Source organism: Thermobia domestica, chromosome 14 (assembly GCF_964235325.1).
Source record: "Thermobia domestica chromosome 14, izTheDome1.hap1.1, whole genome shotgun sequence".
NCBI lineage: Eukaryota > Metazoa > Arthropoda > Insecta > Zygentoma > Lepismatidae > Thermobia > Thermobia domestica.
The window spans coordinates 172,841,593-172,861,634 of record NC_137467.1 but is presented as its reverse complement, the minus strand read 5'-3'; the positions used below and the strand labels follow the sequence as shown (position 1 = coordinate 172,861,634).

The following is a 20,042-nucleotide window of genomic DNA, read 5'->3' as shown; positions in this document are numbered from 1 at the left end:
TTCAACTAACTGATTTGTATTTATGCCTTCTCTCCATAGTGAGATTGTATAGAATAAGGCGTACTCTTTAAACTGGAAATTGAACCACTGCAGTGTGTGATGGTATTTCGCTGTGAATCAAACCCGGGACCTCGTACAACAAAAGGCATGTGCGCTAGCCACTAGACTACTAACGAAGATTCCGTATAGTTGGAAAGTATAAAAAGGTTAGAAAAAAACAATCACAACTAAATTTGTTTTATAACATGTATTTATTTTTTTTAAATATTTTTATTTTCACAGCACATATAGTGTGAAATCACTGTCATCCGAGTATCACTGTCACACTCATTTGAAAGTTTGAGCACCGGCTTTTTTTTTAATATTATTTCTTTGGCGATTTTTTCCTTTTTTTGTATTTTAAGTGTCAAGTTGTCTTGTAAAACATAATAATAATAAAAAAAAAAAAACTCAAAAATTAAATATTCTTTTTTCTCTCTCTCTACATACAAATTAAGGGCTGAGCAAATCTCCTGAACACATCAATAACATGAAAAAAAAAAATGCTTTACTACATATATTACATGAATAAGTCTATCTCCGCATGAAAAAAGTAGTACTTTACACTTTATCAAAGATTATGGTGTGTGTACCACAACTACCTCGGTCTTTTCACTATCATGATTGATTTTTAACGTCAATATACGAGAATATACCATACTAGTATCATTATTAATATCTTGTATGGTTTAAGAGATAAATAACCCAGTCATTTTACGAAAACCAGGTTGAGATAACTATATAACTACGGGAATATCCGAACAATGGCGTTCTGCCATATTTTCCGTTTTAGAAAATGGCGCCCAAAACCGCATTTCTAACACTTACTTTGGAAATTATTCATATAGATGATTTAAAAAAAAAAAAGTGAAAATTACTGACATGCCAATAGTATTTTCTACAATTAAACAGAAACGCGCATAAGCGTTGATCTGCATGTCAAAAAAGTAAGAATTTATACCTCTAAACTTAGTGGTAAGTTCTATACAAATTTTACAATAACAAACTGATCTACATAACTCTACATTTTTTAAAAATCATTTTTGATAGCATGATAAAATTTACAAGCGATAAGAGTTTCGGACATTTTCCAAAATTGTAGTCGCAACACAACGTTATTCTATGGGGTTTGAACTGCATCTTCTGTAGTTTCACAAAACAAAAAGATTTTCGATTTATCATTTGCTTAAATCTTGTACCGAATAAATACGTTTCGAGATATAACCCCTAACTTAATACACATCTTCCTCATATCAAAATAATAAAGAACGTTTATTTTACTTTGCTAAAAGACGCCTCGTTATGGAGCTAGGAGCGTGTACGCACGTGCTATCGGTCAGTTTCCAAGATTATACAATATTTGGCTAACACAAGTTCCGCACGACCATAGCTCCATAACTACGCATCTCTGGCAAAGTGCAAGGTAAACTTGAGTCTTGTATTGATGTGATAAATGTGTGCGAAAATCGTCGGCTTCCTCGCGGAAAACCTATAACTTATAAAACCAAATTTATTAACTAGGAAAATACTGTGCTAAAATGACTGGGCTACGAAATTGATAACAGACAACAATCGTTCCTTAAATTGCAAAGAGAATGTCCCCCAAAAAAGATCGCATTATACCCAACACTGTTCTGTCCAGTGTGTTATTACAAGTTACCTCTTATATGTCTTTTCGTTAACAAGTAAACGACATAAAATAAATCAATAATGGATGACAAATCCAGCTTCTATGCCACAAAACAAATAAAAATTACAACAGCTTTCAATACCCAATTAGATCTTGGACATGAATATGACACTTTTACTATATCTCTCCGCCGACAATCAATCTAATTAAAAAAAAAAAAAAAAAAAAATCTGTCGGCTCAGAACAAAAAACATACCACAAACTACCATCATCTTTCATTCGACTTGTCGGTATAACAAATCATTTCCATCAGATTTATTATTATTATACTCAACAGATTACTGTACTAAAAAAGTTATTGCAATTTCAAACCGTCAAGTGCCTAGTAGTTTTGACCAGTACACAGCGAAGAAATCACAAACGAACAGTATGGCGAATATTTTTCACACTCAAGCTTACAACTACAGGTTAAGATAGAAACAGCGACATAAAGATAATTAATAGTTCTGCATTTTTTTCTCAAAGAAAGAAAAAAGATATTTTAAAACTATTTTTCTGCAGAGCAAAACCAGTTTCTTTTTCTTTTTTTCTTAAAAGGAAAAATTACATTTACTTCCTCATAATCGAAAACACTTCGAAATACTATCAAAATTTTAGAACTGCAAACCACACATCAATATATATTATGAATTAAAAATTACAGTCAGCAACAATGTTATCTAAACAGTATTTGTCCGATTAAAATACAATGGATTTCCCTTAAAAGGCAGTTAAAAATCTCTGAAATTTAAAAAAAAAAAAAAAAAAAAAATTCTTTTTGTCCAATACGTCACTAACATTTTCTGTAAATTCGCGTTTAAAAGTGGATTCAATGTTTTCTCTCCCCTAATTATTTGGAATTCACTTTTGAACATGACTATACAATAAATTAAGGATCAATTATTGGTATACGCCTTTGAACCAGTGCTTCTCAATCTGTGATGCGCGTATCATTAAACAGAACGGCTAAATGTACAAAATTTTCAACGCCATTGAGGAAATTTTAACCTCTGGTAACTGTCAGTATTTCCAAAATCTTAATTTCTCTTACTATTTCTACCTCAAAAGATTTTAGAAAGGAAGTATTCACTCGAAATACGAACATAAATTCTATATATACCAACTTTACAAGAACCAGACAGCTATTGTAGGAAGAGATCAGAAGGAAGCAAGAATAATTAAAGGAGTAAGGCAAGGATGTGGACTTCACCTCTCCTGCTCAACGTCTGTATAGAAGAAGCTATGAAAGAATTGTTTGCCAAAAACGAGAAAGGCGTAAAAGTAAATGGTCAGGTATTCAGAACGATAAGGTTTGCTGATGACATAGCACTGATAGCGGAGAACGAAAAGGACTTGTACGAAGCACTTTCAAACTTGAACGACCAACTGGAAAAACATCCAAAATGAAGATAAAGAAGAAAACCAAAGTGATAAAGTGCACAAGAGCAGGACAGGAAGGGCCAAACGTATAGTTAGAGGGAGAGAAAATCGATGACGTTAAGACGTTTCCCTATTTAGGAAGTCTAATATCCTTGGACAGAAGAAGTGAAAAAGACTAAACAAGTTTAAGATAGCACAGACTAAACAAGACAGCTAAGATCAAGTTATGTTTCGTTAAACGTTCGAAAACGATTTATTAAGAGACGTGGACATTGAGAAAAGCTGAAATATCGAAGCTGGAAGCATTTGAAATGTGGTGTTGGTGAAGAATGCTGCGCATATCATGGACCGAAAGGAAAAGGAATGAAGACGTACTAAAGGAAGCCAAGGAAGAACGATAGATCAAGAAGGTAATAGGAAAAAGAAGAAACAACATGCTTGACCATGTTATTCGGCACTCCGATTGGATTACCGTTAATAGAGGGAAAGGCAGAAGAAGACCAGGAACTAGGAAGAGGAAGACCAAGGATGCAGTTACGAAGAAGAGACCTTGTCAAAGTATAGAACAGCTCTCTCAAGGAAGAGAGGTTTTAAAATTTCCATGTTGCCCATCAGCCTATGGCTGAGGTGAGAAAGAAGATGATGATGATTAAGGGTGAATTCTTCTTTCCTAAAATACTTTACATTTAGGTGGAAATGCATTAACATCCAAAACATTTTTATCAGATTCTACGAAAGATGTCTAAATATTTGAGTAAGAAGTCATAAAAAATTAAAACCTGTAATTTAGGCAATTTTTTATCTTTTTAGGCTTTCAGTTAAAACAAGAGCCACGAGCTTCATTGAAAGATGGACAGTTACTGCTTTGGGAATATCGCGTATTTGCGGTTACGAATCTCAGTCCAAACAATGCTTGATAAAACTGTGGACTAGTATATAATACTTGAAGGAAAAAAAATAATAATAATAAATGTTGCTGACTGCGTAGTAATAATGTTTCAAGCAAACACAATACTTATTTTCTTTGCCAAGCACTACATTGCAAGTCTTATATGTGCACTAGTTAAGGACACTTTCTGCTAGTTCCCTTAAAAAAAAGTTATTCATACGGTGAATGCAAATATGTGTACTTTTGTAATTCAGATAGTTATTATCAGGTAAATCTTAGAGCAAATAGAGCTAAGATAAAAGGACATGACAAATTATTTTGAAGACAAATAACACACTGTTGTTGTCCTTTTTTTTTTTCTAAAATTTTACAATAGGTATCTTAGTATATCTTTATGGCATCTGCATAAAAATAGTTTCCACTTTTTTCGTTTTTCACCCTTTCCTCATTCCTCAATGACAATTTACCTTTTATCAAGATATTTGTTAATACATTAACCACCACCAATGTCATACACATTTAATTGACAGTACATAAACCTTAAGCAACAGAATTTAGTTTCTTCGATCACTTAAATTAAAAAAGTGGTAATTACAGACGAGCACCGCTAATTACTTAATACATACACTTAAGAAAATGTAACGAGATTGAAAGTTTAGTGTATCTGGAGTCATGTACGAAAATGAAGCCTCTACTAAACCATGAAAGTCTTGGAATAATTCTTCAGAAATGTTGCTTATAACTACTAGAGCCTTTCTATTTCAACTGTACCCTTGCTGGCGCTGCTGTCGATATGTGATTTCCCGTACCTCCCTCAAAAGAGGAAGGACAAGTTGCTACGGCCGACATCTTTCAATTGTTGGATGCGGAAGCGTTGCCACAATGAATTATTTCACGGACTTCACTGTGCTCTATCTTGTTAACCATTCTAAGTATCCTACGACCTTCACTTGTCAAGACTAAACAACTGAATGACAAATTGGCAACACAGCTGAGGTCATTCAATGCTTTTCCTAAAGCAAAGACAAGGTTGTTTTCCTCCGTAAGAGGGTGCGGCCGAAGTATGTTTCACATATTTTCCGAGGGTACACTTGAAATAGAAACGCTTCTATAGAAATCTTCGAAACATGGATATACAGACGAATAAATAAATTTAAGTGCGAATGGGAAAATAATGTACAAGTGCAAGAAAGTTGGAGAAAAAAAAAAACAAAAAACTATACTGGAGATATTAGAAACGCATTATAAAACTCGTATTAGGTGTTACCTTCAAAGTGCACAATCACGGAGAAAGTATTCAGAAAAATATTTCGAAAGCCATTCTTACTCCGGTTAGAAGAATACAAGTGGAGGTGTCTTATATGTTCCTTTTCAGATCTAAAGCATCCTTTTGAAAATTCCAATCGCACTGAAACTAAATAATAGCACTCACGATTTTTCGCGGTTTCCATGGTCCAAAATGTTTCTATTTTTGCGGTCGTGAAGTTTACCAAAAAACTTTAGTGACCGCACAACAAAAATAAAAACTGCCCGGTGCGGAACCGAAGCATGGATGAAAAAGACGCGCCCCTCCTCTGAATTTCTTTCAGCTTTTAAATTTAAATATTTCCACAGCACAATTCTGTAACTTAAAACTACATATTTTCTTTTGATACGTTTTCTTTTTCTATTAATTTGAAAATTTCGTGATTTTCAAGGTTCGATAGCGAAATTCATATTACATTTGGGTGGGTACCTTGTTACAGCATGATACCTGCTAGTATCGTTAAACAAATATACGATACTAACAGCATAACAAGCTGATAGTAGAATGAGATAAAAATCACAGAAGTATCGCTTAGGAGAAAATACGTATCACTACTGAGTGCGTCTACAGAAATAAGATATGAAATATTCAGTAGTGATTCAAGATGGAAATCACGTAACTGGAAATAGTTAATCTGGCTTCTCTCACGACCCACTAACTTAAATATTAACATTATCCAAGATAGAACTTAATCAGAAACCGGTTATTAAGAAACATAAAGAACAGTCAACCATCAAGAAAGATCGTTTTTTATTTTCGCCAATGTTTATGTAGAAATATTAAACGAATGTTAATAATTATTCGACAGGGACCACAAAAATTTTGAACGGTTTCTAAATCGAGTTTTCGTATTTTCTATGGAATAAGCTCATCATATTGAGTTAAGTGATAGCTTGAGTTTGGCTACGCTATATATAGTTCCCTAAATATAAGGGCTACAAGAAAATTTTTGATTGAAATACATTGGATCTTTTGATTTAAAAACACTGACATCTTATAAAGACGATGTTTAACATCAAATTAATCGATACTACAAGCCGCTATTGACCTTAAAATAATAAATGCCTTTTACATTATACAAAAAATATACGTTTGAGGTTCAGATTTACTATTTAAAAAACAAAAAAAGGTACTAACTTAAAGACAGATCCCTCATGGTTTGTGCAATATAGCAAGATAGATAGTTACTAGAATTTGAAAGACAGCGTATATAGGAATACAAATTCTCTTCGTCAATTCTTTACAAAGCAATGTACCAAATACTTCAACAATATTAGTTAAGATACCAAATAATTCTCACAGTATATCTGAACAACCACGAAATATATATATGCTCGAAATGTAAAATATTATTATTATTATTTTTTAATTGTCTGTTATATAGTCTTACGAATCTTTGGTAAATTTGCTCGCAGAAAAACTCCCACGTATTTCAAATTACCCCGACTATTAAAAAATCCAAATAAAATAATTTATTTATAAAATTCGCTTAGTAATTCTTTTAAAGTCAAATTCTCAATGTGGTACGGATTATATTACATTGAAGACCAACTGACTTCTAAAGATTTGTGCTGTAACATATTTTGCGCTTTTGGTTCTTGTGCGCACAGACGTAAAATACAAAGAATAGCAACTAAAGGATTTAAATAATGAATTTGAACGACATAAAATTTTTTTAAAAAAGTCAGAAAAATGTCTTAAACTACTATTTTCAAGCTATAATTAACACTTAAATCTACAGATGTATTTAGCAATGTCCGATCACTGCAGAAATAGTACTGCAGAGTTCGCCAGTAAAATGTATCCACGCTTTGTCATCCCATATCAAGATACTGGCACTGACAAGTGCTCTGAAATTGAAGTATGCTGTAGTATGGCTTTTTGCTCAACAGATGTCGGTATTGCCAATTATTTTTAGTTAAAATTGTCATAGTACGTCTTTTTGCTCAACAGATGTCGGTATTGTCAATTATTTTTAGTTAAAATTGTTATAGTACGTCTTTTTGCTCAACAGATGTCGGTATTGTCAATTATTTTTAGTTAAAATTGTTATAGTACGTCTTTTTGCTCAACAGATGTCGGTATTGTCAATTATTTTTAGTTAAAATTGTTATAGTACGTCTTTTTGCTCAACAGATGTCGGTACTATCAGGACGGTTAGTGAAATAAGAAAATGGCAGAAGTACACTTGACGTTCGAGCAGCGCAAGTACGTTATGAAGCGTTTTATCAGGTTTGGGAATGCCATCGAAGTGCAGCGTCAATGGAGAGGGGAGTTTGGTACCGAACTACCAACCCGCCTAACAATCAAACGATTTGCGATATTCACAAAGGAAAAATCGGACTGACAGTATGGACATCTGTTGAGCGAAAAACCGTACTACAACATAATTTTAACTGAAAATAATTGACAATGTCGACATCTGTTGGGCGAAAAACCCTACTACAACATACTTAAATTTCAGAACAATTGTAAATGCCAGTATTCTGATACAGGATGACAAAGTGTGTATACATTTTTCTAGCGGACTCTGTATATTAATATTTTCTTCTTCGTATTACTATTTTCCAGACTCTCGTGCCAAGAAAGATTTAAATAAAGGAAAATTAAATATAGACAGATTTAAAAAAGAAAAGACATACCATCCATCTTTCAGACATGACCTGGAAATATTTCTGACTTAGTGGATTACTATTAAAGTAATATTACAACGATGATTTTGGTCTCAGCTTATAGACTGCAGTGAAATCAGGAGTGTAATACAGAGAAACTACGAAATTTAACTTGACCCGAACTACATGTTTCTCCGAAACCTCAAAGAATATAGAAATTCACAATTAAACTTAATAACGAATCCGGGTCTGCGGCTTAATGTTCCAGTGCACCAACCACAACGCTTCTTAAGCACACTCCTTGAATAGCCACATGGCCTTTATTCTTGAGACCGTTGCACGTTCTTTTCTGGTTACATAGAATGTAACAGAACGTCTGTTATTTCTGGACAACCCAATTAATATATATTTGTGTATGTATATTAATGAACACTTAAGATGGTACAGCTCGATATATATGCGGCTCAGTCCCTCACATATGGTGGCGAGTTCAACTGTCATAGGTGTTTACTCATATACAAGGTGGTGTGCAAAAGTAGTCCAAATTTCAGCAAGTAATTTGAAGAAAATTCTGTATCTATAATAGACGTGGTAACGCATTGTTCTGGAAATATGCAGGATGTTTAAGAACATGCTCAGTACATGATAGGAGGCCCATCATGCAGATGATGGTCATTTTGAACACTTCTAATAACACTGCCCCTCCGAGAGACGTGTGCCATTCCCAAATGTTGCTGCCCCCCCTTAACTACGCCTGTGGTACACTGTTTCAACATGTCAATGTAACCCTTAGGCTCTCATTCTGTCTACTTCTACTTCCATACCCTGCGGTGTGTGTCGTATCTTGTAGTTTACCCTGTATATCTCGGAAACAGTGTTATGTATATATTGATACAGACATTATTGCCTTCATCTGCTGTACTTTGGACACATTTTTGGGCACAACTCTGTATAGATACTGGGTATTACTAGCACGAGAGTTGTAGTACATTTCACGTGGTCTTAAAAGTACGAGCACCGACTTCAAAATTATCTGACTGTTCCGAGAGCATTCTACGTAGCGTGGTGGTTGACGCACCGGGACGGAAAGCCAGAGACCTGAATTGGGTTCTCGCATCTTTTCATACACTGAATTTTCACTGAGTTAGCACCTATAGAGCATGCGGTGTAAAAAATAGTTTGATTCTTCTAATTTTCTCATATTTGTTTTCCTGTTTGCTTCTTGATGTATGTACTGTCATCTAAATATTGTTGGTAAAACTAAACGTTTAAAACAGTTGTACTTTTTGTTTTAAATCAAAGCACTGTGTAATGATTTCTTACGATTACAAAGAAAGAAAAACAGGTGTGATCCAATACTGCTGTAACCAGTATTCATATGTTCTTGTGATTTTGTGAAGACTTACTGTTCATAGAATGTTACATCAGGTAACTATTAACAAAACTCTTAACATACTTTCGAAATGTTACATGGAAACTCAGTCCTAGCCAGAAATTTATAACTGAAACGTAACACAGGTTACCACAGAATCTAAAGTCCTGCTCAAACCTCTTGACGTCTCTCGAAAGCCAATGGTGTGTAGGTGCGCCGTTGTCGGATTTAGCTTCTTTTCGTGTACCGGCATAACGTGAAACATTAACGCGAGAAATTAAGATATTGAAAAACAAATTTGTTCTTACGAATTTATTAACGCACTAGTGACATATATATCATAAGGACGTACCTTTGAAATTGCTTTCTCCTAATCCAGGAACAAAGCTATTAGACAACAATGAACAACTTCCATTGAATATTGTGAAAAGGAGTACATGCCTTAAACGTCTGGAGGTTTGAGCCGGAGTGTAACATACAAACCCTATGCTCTTGCAGGAAACCAAAGTTACACAGTATTTTCCTATAGAATGCATATAAAGTATTTCGTAGTAATAATACCTTATTTCTTGCATTTAATTATCCATAACCATGAATATTCCGTGGCACAAAACACGAAAAACCTGTTTACGATGACGTGTCTGATAAACTACATTTGTTACCAGTACCAATTCATTTCAGAAAGCTGATGTGATTCGTGAAAATACAACCTATGAAGAAACGTTACAGCGGTAAATATGTTATTTTAGCCTAAGCTCTTGCTTTCCAGGTATCGAACTATATTGTTACAATTCCGTTCTAAAGTATATCCACGTAATGTTACCTTAAATATTTAAGTATCTAAAATATGTACGCAAGTTTAAGACTGAATAGGATTGTTTTGTTTTAGCAAGTTACAATGAAATGATCATATTTTTTTCTTTCTTTCTAATTTACAAATTATTGAGATCCAATTTTACCTTTCAATATAATAATAAAACAAACACAAAAACAAAAGATGACAATTCAAACTGTAAAAGTTTATTTATTTAATTTTAAAATAAGCGTTAAAGATATAAGAACTGACTTCTTTATGAATTCCACTTCGAAATAAAACAGAAACATCAACTCTTTACGATAAAATAAATTTTTCTCCTTTAAAACTATTTTCAATTGATACATTATACTGCTACTGATTTCTAAATTTGTAAAAAATTAAATTTCTACTTTTTCCACAATAACAAATCCAAATAAAAATAATACAAAAGGAAAACTACTCCAGTCATACTACAAACAAGCGTACGTATGAAATATGAATATGTAACGAAAACATGGCCTAGCAATTGGAGTTCCTTTTCAATCACTACTTTCATAATATAATTACCTAGGAAAAGGAAAGGGAGAAAATATAGTGGACAGCAAGACAGTAAAAGAATTTTCTTGTAATGTATGAATTTCTAGACATTTTGTTCAGAAAAAAGCACCTTAATCAAATGTATACAGCTCTCAATTTAAAACTATATCGGTTCGTATTTTACTCTTCTTTATTTCCATTACACAGCAGGAAAGGGAGAATCTATGCAGAAATGTCATCACGCACAGTTGAGCGGAGAAGAGCAAAAGCAAGATGTTCCATTAGAGTGTGTCCTTTCCAGAGTTCCATGAGTCATTTGATCCAGGGGACCAGATGTTATTCACAGATCTCAAAGGGTCAAAACCAAGACCCTTCTGAAATTAACAAAAAATTTCAGTAGTAACTTAATTACAACTACATGTATCAATTATCATCCGAAAAACAATTTTAAATATTTTTTTTGCAACTCGTTTCCGACGTTTCAATATTGCATACGATTTTCGATATTTTCCGAACTTTTGGAAATCGTTGCTAGGTCTGGTTCAATTGTGCTATATTTTTTAACTAACTTCAAAAACGAGGAAGAACACTTTCAAGGGTGTTCATTTATTATGTAGCCAAAATTCACTGTAGAAATCCTCACACCTAAACAATAAGAAAAAAGTCCATATGAACATAGGGTGCAAAACGCGTTGTTTTAAAGTCAGGAGATGCTGAAATCGAGAAAACTGCAAGTTTGAAGCTACCCAGCTCGAAAACTATGAAAGACATCTAAGGCAGTTAAAGAAATATTAGAGGAACTAGTTCACTGTCAATCTAAATAACCATGTTTCAGAGTTGGAACGTATCGGCGCGACGGATTTTATAGAGGGAGCTGCAGTATAGGTTTCGTTCTTCCACCTCTCTCTCTAAAATCATGTGCGCCGATACAACTCAACTCTGAAACGTGGTTATTGAGATAGATAGTGTACTAGTTCCTCTAATATTTCTTTAACCGCATTTGATATCTCTCACAGTTTTCGAGCTAGGCAGTCTCAAAGTTACAATTTTCTCGATTTCGGCATCTCGTAACTTTGAAACAACGCGGTTTTCGTCCTATGTTCATATGGACTTTTTTTTATTGTTTACGGGTGAGGATTTCACCAATGGATTTTGGCTACATAATAAATGAACATCCTGTATATATATATATATATCTTTGGAATCTGCTGGTAATATTCGTAGCTAAGCTGTTAAACACTTCCACATATGCTGGGATAAGTACGCCAAAATATCATGCTTATATGCAACCATACATTCTTTAGTATGTCTGTGGTTGCATAACAGCAAAGGAGATATTACTGCAAAGAGTCGGAACTAGGGGTGTTCGATAACGCTGAGGACCTATCGAATTTCGAGAGTGAAAATTTATGGAGTTGTCACCGGTTACTCGAAACCGTTCGAGTATTTGAAATTATCGAAGTTTCGGATATTATTGAAGTTTCGGGTATTATCCAAAGTTCGAATATTTTTGAAGTTTCGGGTATTTAAAGCTTCTAGTATTATCAAAATTTCAGGTAATTTTGAAAATTTGATTATTACAGAAATTACGGGCATATTCGAAATTTCAAATATTAACAAAATTTCTGGTATTCTCGAAACTTCGGTTATCAAAATTTCGAGCATTATCGAAACTTTCAGTATTACTGACATTTCAGTTATTGTCGAACCATTACGAAACTTCACTCATCGAGTATTCAGAAGTTTTCGAATGTCACGAAATTTTGTCAACCATGATTACTTTCTTTTGAAGTGGGTTTAGGCCCGCCTCTTATGCGCAAGGCTAATAGGGCCAATACATACCTCACTAGCATTCGAAGGACCCCTAGCTTTGGAGTGCAGCAAGCTAACGTCCTTTGCTAGCAAAGTCGGCATGAAATCTTAAGTGCCGGTGACAGTACGAAAATTAATAGTATGTCAAGTATAAAGGGAAAACAATGTTTATTAATACTTGGATATTTTACCAGTAATTTGAAAGGTTTAGAATTTATCAATGTTGCTCCATAGGAGAGTGAGTAGGTGCTAGAAGGTAATATGGCTTTCCAAAAAATTGGGTGGTTACGATTCAAACCTTATAGCAATCGAGCCGTCCACTCTGACATTTTTATCTGCCCTTTTTAGCCCGCGCTATAAGAAGGGACGGGCTATTGTAACGGTTCGCGCTGTGATGTGTGTCTGTGTCATGCAAATGTCACCAGATAGATCGATGCGCTTTTGTAGACACTCTAACATTATTAATTTAGTGCCACAGACAACAGAACCGGCACGGTAAAAGTTGTCAGTCGCACCATTTCAGAATGGTGGTCAAAAGAAAATGAAGACAACGGGAAAGTGACGAAGTACAATTGGGCTAATATTCAAAATCGGTGACCCGAATTGAGTGATTCTTTGCACGATTACTGATCTTAGTCACCTACAGGTTACAGGCTTATAATTTTATGGGGGCTGAACATTTCAAATGTCTCGAATACTTCGAGTGCCTCTAACACTTCGAGAGTCTCAAACATTTCAAGTGTCTCGAACAATTCGAGTGTCTCGAAAGTTTGATAATTCGATAAAATTAAAATTCTTTCTCGACGAAACGGTTTTGAAAGTTTATCGAATTGTTATCGATTACTCGATTATCGGAACAACCCTGGTCGAAACACGGTAACCAAAGTTACATGTGTGAGGCCGGTTAAGATTTTTCTGAAAAATAGTTTTATAATTGTTTATGAAAATATAAATATGATTAATGTAATAGAATATTACGGAAGAGTTACTGGAATGAGAATGTTGAGGGAACCCCAGACAAGATGTTATCCATCATCAATTCATATTGTCTGCAATTTATAGCCAAGGTCTTCCTAATACGGGTGAGAATTCTGCTACTGAGTTACTGTGTACAGTTTTAAATCAATTTTTCTGTTAAAATTCTACTTCTTCTCTTAGAAAAATATTAATCAACTTTTAAAAAAGTGCAGAAAATCGTACGCTCTAGAAAGCAGAAAATAAATCATTAATTTATAAAAAAAAATTAAGTATGTGCTTAATATAACATGGACAAATTAATGTCTAATACAAAATTATAGTTTTGGGTGGTAATTCTATGAAACACTAGCATATATTACCCGCTTCGCTGAGTTGAAATAAATAATTTAAATGCACATTGATATAGCTAATTTTCGATCATTTTAATGTATGTCACCTTTCCTCATCCGCAAGAACTATAGATTGAACACTAATATCTGTCAGTTTTGACCATATATACATATATAGTTCCCCCTACCCCATGTTGCGGGCATGGCATCGGAAGTGTCACCGTTCATCTCAGCGACTCCAAAAATGTGCATTTAGCACTAATAACGGCCATTTTCTATGGTTTTTAAATATCTCTTCCTCCCCTCCCCCAAATTGCGGGATTGAATTTGAATTTAAACGGGGTCGAAAGTATCACTGTTCATCTAAAGGACCCAGAAAACAATAAATTCGACACTGATAGTGGCCATTTCAATCATTTTTATATATCTCTTTCTCCCCCTTCCCTAAGTGGTGGAGCTGATTTTGTATTTAAACTGGATCGGAAATGTCACTGTTCATCTGAATGATCCCCAAAACTATGGATTAGACACTAATAATATTGGTCATTTTCGATCATTATTATATATAGAGGTCCCCTTCCCCCACCTCTGTGCTGCGGCACACGGCATCAAAATCGTCAGTTAATCTCAGCTACTCCTAAAACTATGGATTCGACACTAATTTAGTCATTTTCGATCATTTAAATGTTCATCCCCCTCCCCTACGTTGTACCCTCCATCTCCCCAACTATCAGATCCGAACTTGGATTGAAACAGTATCAGAAGTGTCACTGTTTCTCTCATCGACCCCGAAAACTATGGTATCAACACTAATATTGGTCATTTTTCATCATTTTTAAAATTTATCTCCCCCTCCGCTATGTTGTATCGTCAAAGTGAATAGCCTAAAGTAATCCCTGCCCCTAAACTCATGTATGTTGAAAATATGATTGAGATCGATCGGGTGGTTCAAGAGTTATTAATTCACAAACATAGTCATTTTTATTTTTATATTTATTGATTTTTGTATATTTCCTCCTCCACCCCCTCCCCGACGTTGCCCCGTCAGAGTCAAATGATAAAAATCATCCCAGTCCCAAACTCACCTACATTGAAAATTTGATCAAGATCGGTCGGGTGGTTCAAGAGTTATTAAGTTTTATTTAATTTTTACTATGTCCCCCTCCCCTAAGTTCTACCGCCAAAGTAAATAGCTAAAAACACTCCCAGGCCAGAACCGCATCTACGTTGAAAATTTGATCGAGATCTGTCGGGCGGTTCAAGAGATTAACAGTCTCAAACATAGTTACTTTCAATTTTATAATATAGATTAAGTTGTTTGACTTGGTACAACTCCAAAATTTAGTATGCATAATTTATATTATATATTATGCATCTATATATATAAATGAAAGTGACTATGTTTTGTGACTTCATATCTCTCAAACCATCCGAGCGATCTCGATCAAATTTTCAACATTGATGAGTTTCGGGCCTGGGATGGTTTTTATCATTTCACTTTGACGGTGCAATTTAGGGGAGGGGGAGGGGAAAGACATTTTAAAATGATCGAAAATGAGTGATGTTAGTGACGAATCCATAGTTTTCGGAGTCGCTGAAATGAACAGCGACACTCCCAACGCCGCTTAAATCCTCATTCAGCCCTGCAACTTGGGGGAGGGAGAAACATATAAAAATGATCGAGAAGAACCGATATTAGTGCCAAATCCGTAGTTTTCGGTCTCGCTGAGATGAACAATGACACTTCCGATGCCGTTTATATCCAAATTCAGCCCCGTAACTTGGGGAGGGGAGAAAGATATAAAATTATAGCAAATGTGATATTAGTGTCGAATCCAGTTTTTGGGGTCACTGAGATGAACAGTCACACTTCCGATGCCGTTTAAATCCAAATTCATCCCTTTATATCCAAAATTAAATGTATTCTCAACATGCGAAGAACGGGTATTCTGCTAATATTAATTATTTTCTGCTTTTAGTAGGGTTTTTCACAATTTTCTGTTATTGCAGCGATTCTTCTAATGATTTTCTGGTTTTCACTACTTTTTTTTTGAGTCCGTTAATATTTTCCACTGAAAAGTTCTCTTTATCGTTTCTTTCTTTTCCTGAAGAGGGTTATTTTTTCTTAAGTTCGTTTAATTTTCCACTTTTTTGTTATCCATTAGTTTAGGTAGATACTTAAACTGAAAATAAGACACCAACCGCCTATAAAATGGGTCGGCCTACGAAATATGCGTTTTTTTTTTTTTTTTTTTGTTTTGCTGTAGTAGCTCAGTGATTGAGTTGGTTAAAAAAATGCACATATTAAATAGTAAAAGTACTGAATTAATAAACAAACGTGCTAAGTAAACTGTGAAACTGATCAAGTGAAATTAATACGGTATCATCACTAGAGTAGTTACCTCACCGTACCTTCCGTAGTCAACATAATAACTGAAATTTAACGTAACCTGTATTGTGCGTTAATCTTCCCAGAACAGAAATAAAATACGGTCCCTTAATATTCCACTACGCACTGATTGTTACTGTACATTTACGAGAAGCAAATACTTACATCTAAATCTGCTTCATCATCACTTTTCTTTTCAGGAACGGAGAGCGTGGGCGTGGTGCTCCAAAGAGAAGAGGGCCACACAGAACTCATTCCTCCAACCAGAGACCCCCAGAGGGAGCCAGTGGCACGATTCTCTGCAGAGTTCGGCAGAGGAGAGAATAATGAGTGATTATCCCACAGTGACTCAGGAGTAGTTGGTAAAGTGTCAAAGCCAGGCCAACCTTCTAGGGAATATACAAAATAACAGTGTTAGTTATGGATAATTATACGATTATACAAAAATTACACCTACTTGAACTTATTCACAATTAAAACCTGATATTACACGTATTTGATGATTAACATGCTGAACTTTCAACACATCTAATCATTCAGAACAAACTAATTCTTAGAAATAGAAAATAACTTCGTACGGTATATTTCTACTTATTCCAATGTAACGTACTTTTCTGATCATAAGATTTGTATTACGTGTTCATGTACACTGTACATAAGATTCGAACAAAGGAATACCATTTCTAAACTGCTTAAATATTTATACAGTGAAACCTGTCTATGTTGGCCACCATCGGTTCCATCGAAAAGTGGCCAACTTACAGAAAATAAGTGTGATTTGTGTATTTTTAGAATAGGATTTCTAGTATTACTTGACTGTAAAATTTTAATAAGCAGTGGCACGACAGCTACTTATAAATAATGTATATAGAGTAATCAAAAATATACAGTACTAGAAAATATTACTATAGTATGCAAGAGCGCCGATTTCTCTGTACATTTGGGGGGCCCATTCAGATGCAGAAGGTATATATATATGAAGATTTTAACACAAATTGCACTCAAATTATACCAAATATTGTATACTCATAAATAAAATAGGGGCCACATGAGCTTTGGGGGCTCGGTCCCCCCAGGATCGGCGCCCTTGATAGTATGTTTAATATATGTGCATATATTTCTCTTTCTGAAAACTAGTCTGGTACATTGGATTATTCGGATTGAAAACACAATAACACAAACAACCATGAAATGTATGTACGCAGTTTATTGAAATTGATATTATAGCACACTGAGTTATTCAGACTGAAAACAAGAAAAGCTAAGTTATAAATTGAGAAATTCATATGCAACTTATATGACTTCTTTTCAGTTGTTACTGAATGGTGGTTCATTCTAGACGTATTTTTGAAAATTCTTTTTGGCAGATATACACATTCTAATATTGTAGTTAACTACCTCTTGTTAATGAGCTAGACGTGTTTTCCTCGGAGCAAAAGATGTTTTGAAAAAATCTTGAGGGAATTCATATCTCAAAAACTCCGCTATCTTTTGACAAGCCGACAGGTGCCCATAGTTGACAATTGAGATGGTTAGTTTTAACCTTGAGAATTTTCCGGAATTACTAAAGCTCCCCACTGATGAAAGGAGTTGATATAACTAATGGTTTTACCAAAACAGACAGGGTAAACAAACACGTACAACCATTTCCTGAATTCCTGTAGTGCTTTTTCTTGTTCACATCTTCTTCACCACCCCTTTATGAGGGTAGTATTCTGGTCATTGACCTCCAAGAACAAATCTTGCGAATCTATGCTTCTTTGTGTCTAGTCACAAATACAGAGCATCTGCCTCTCATATGGGAATTCGAAAGAGTTAAGAAAAATAACAAAACTGTACTTTTCGTGGCCAAGATACGCAGGTAAATTTATCATTATCATCATAGGGTAAACATTGCTTCAGTGTGGCCAACTTCCTAGACAGGTGGCCAACTTATAGAGTAGTAAGTAACGAATGTCTTATGGGAAAATGCAGGTTCAAGACGAACTAGGCCAAGATAAGCAGGTGGCCAAGTTGACAGGTTTCACTGTATTGCTTAAAAAAAAAAAAGTTCCATACGAAACTTCAGATGTATGAAGAGCACGTAAGAAACAGCGGATTGGTAACACTGATGAACTTGAGCATAACCTAGTATTCTGTACCTGCAACAGAGATAGAATCATCTGAATGGAGTTGCGTTACGTGCGAGTAGCAGCAAGATGAAATAGCTACCGTAATACGAAATGACGCTACATGTGACGTGACATCTGTCATACGATTTCAGAATGCCAAAGAACAGAGCGCAGTTGACATCCATCGGGAATTGTGTGCTATTTACAGACAGACAGACAGTAATGAGTGAAGGGAAGGTCAGGGAATGGTGCAGAGTTTCGGGAAGGGTGTTCAGGTGTAGTGGAACGCCTAGTATTCAGACGGAAAATCTGGTGAAACGCGTTAACGAGAAAGTGCAGTCCAACAGTCAGTTCACAACTGAATTCGCCAGAGTCTCTAGAAATGTAAGCGAAAACAGTGCATCAAAGTATGACTGATATGCTGTGTTAAAAGTGGCTGCCAAAATTGCTCACAGACGCTTACAAAGGGCACAGAATAACAGCTGCACATGATTTTTTGGCCCTTCTCGGGGGATGGGGATAACCTCCTTTCTTATATAGTGATGAGGGATGAAACCTGGATATTGAATGCCACTGGAAAGTCGAAGCAGTAGTCAATGCAATGGCAGCACTCTGGTTCTCTCAAAGCGAAGAAATTAAACGATGTTGAAACCTATTCTTGGGACGATGAATTGACTCCAAGAAACCGCTTTTCGGTATCTTTCACAGTTTTTACTCTATGAGGGTCAGCATTGAAACTGGAAAGGGTTAATTTCTATTACTTTCGAGAAGGTTAACGGAAGAGATGGAACCTATTCTTGGGACGCTCGATGGATAGTAAAAGCCGCTTCTCTTTATATTTTACCGTTTTTGCTCTATTGAAATCAGTATTAGTAATAACTTTCAGTTTGAGTACAGTGATGCGGACACTGACGATATATATGCTCTTGACACGCTGAATCGATTGCAAAAGATAGCTTGTCCCTATCTATGACCGATGTTGTTCTATGATAAACGTTCAAATTGGAAATAGTCAACTTAAACCACTTCCGGTTCGAATAGATAGTTAATGAAGATGGAACCTATTCTTGGGATGCTCGATTAAAAAACACGATACCTCTTACCGTTTTTTGCAGTTATACCTGTCGACACCCACCCACACACACACACAGGCGGACACAGCTGTTCTGTAAGACTTTCGACATTTATGCATTGCACAATTTGGAAGTATAATAATATAAATCAATCAATGAAACAACAGAATGCATATCAATAATATTAATGCAAGCTCAAGACTTTTAAAAAATTTATATATATATATAAAAAAAACTCATATTAATATAATGATGATTTTATTAAACCGACACTATATAAAGCCTGTTTAAGATATGTTTCAATGAATCCCAAGGTAAAGTCCCGGTAGGAAAATTTTTGTCCACAATCTTTCATGTCGAGAATGGCTTGAAATCTGTTGTTGTCATTACTATTCAACTTTGTCTTTGTGTACGCTATAAGGAAAAATCAAAGGCAGCAACCAGGGCCTAGAGTTGAATGGTGTTCACCAGGTTATGGCGTATGTTGATGATGTAAATTTAATAGGGGATGATAGGAGAACAATAGGAAGAAATATAGAGGTCTTATTAAACGCTTACAGGAACATGGGTTTAGAAGTAAATGCAGAGAAAACTAAATACATGGAAGTGCGTCGGGATCGTAATACTGCAAATCATGGATGCGTTTAAATATCGAATGATACTTTTGGTAAAGTGGATACTTCCAAATATCTTTCAGAACAGGATCCTGAGACGAATATTTGGACCCAAGAGAAACGAGAATGAGGAATG

The 20,042-nt window shown here is 35.1% G+C and overlaps 1 protein-coding gene across 2 annotated transcripts in view; it reads right to left on the bottom strand.

Moving 5' to 3' along the window:
* Nucleotides 1-232: 232 nt before the first annotated feature.
* Tmem131 (Transmembrane protein 131) overlaps nucleotides 233-20,042 on the bottom strand; it is a 159,893-nt gene continuing 140,083 nt past the window's right edge. The window contains exons 23-24 of one of the 2 annotated variants that reach the window (XM_081739196.1): nucleotides 16,274-16,494; nucleotides 233-10,974 (exon numbers count right to left, since the gene is read on the bottom strand). In XM_081739196.1, coding sequence (XP_081595322.1) covers nucleotides 10,882-10,974; nucleotides 16,274-16,494 — 314 coding nt within the window. In that variant the 3' untranslated portion in view covers nucleotides 233-10,881. Of the gene's footprint in view, nucleotides 10,975-16,273; nucleotides 16,498-20,042 lie in introns of both variants that reach the window. The other variant, XM_081739195.1, reaches the window with a different exon arrangement.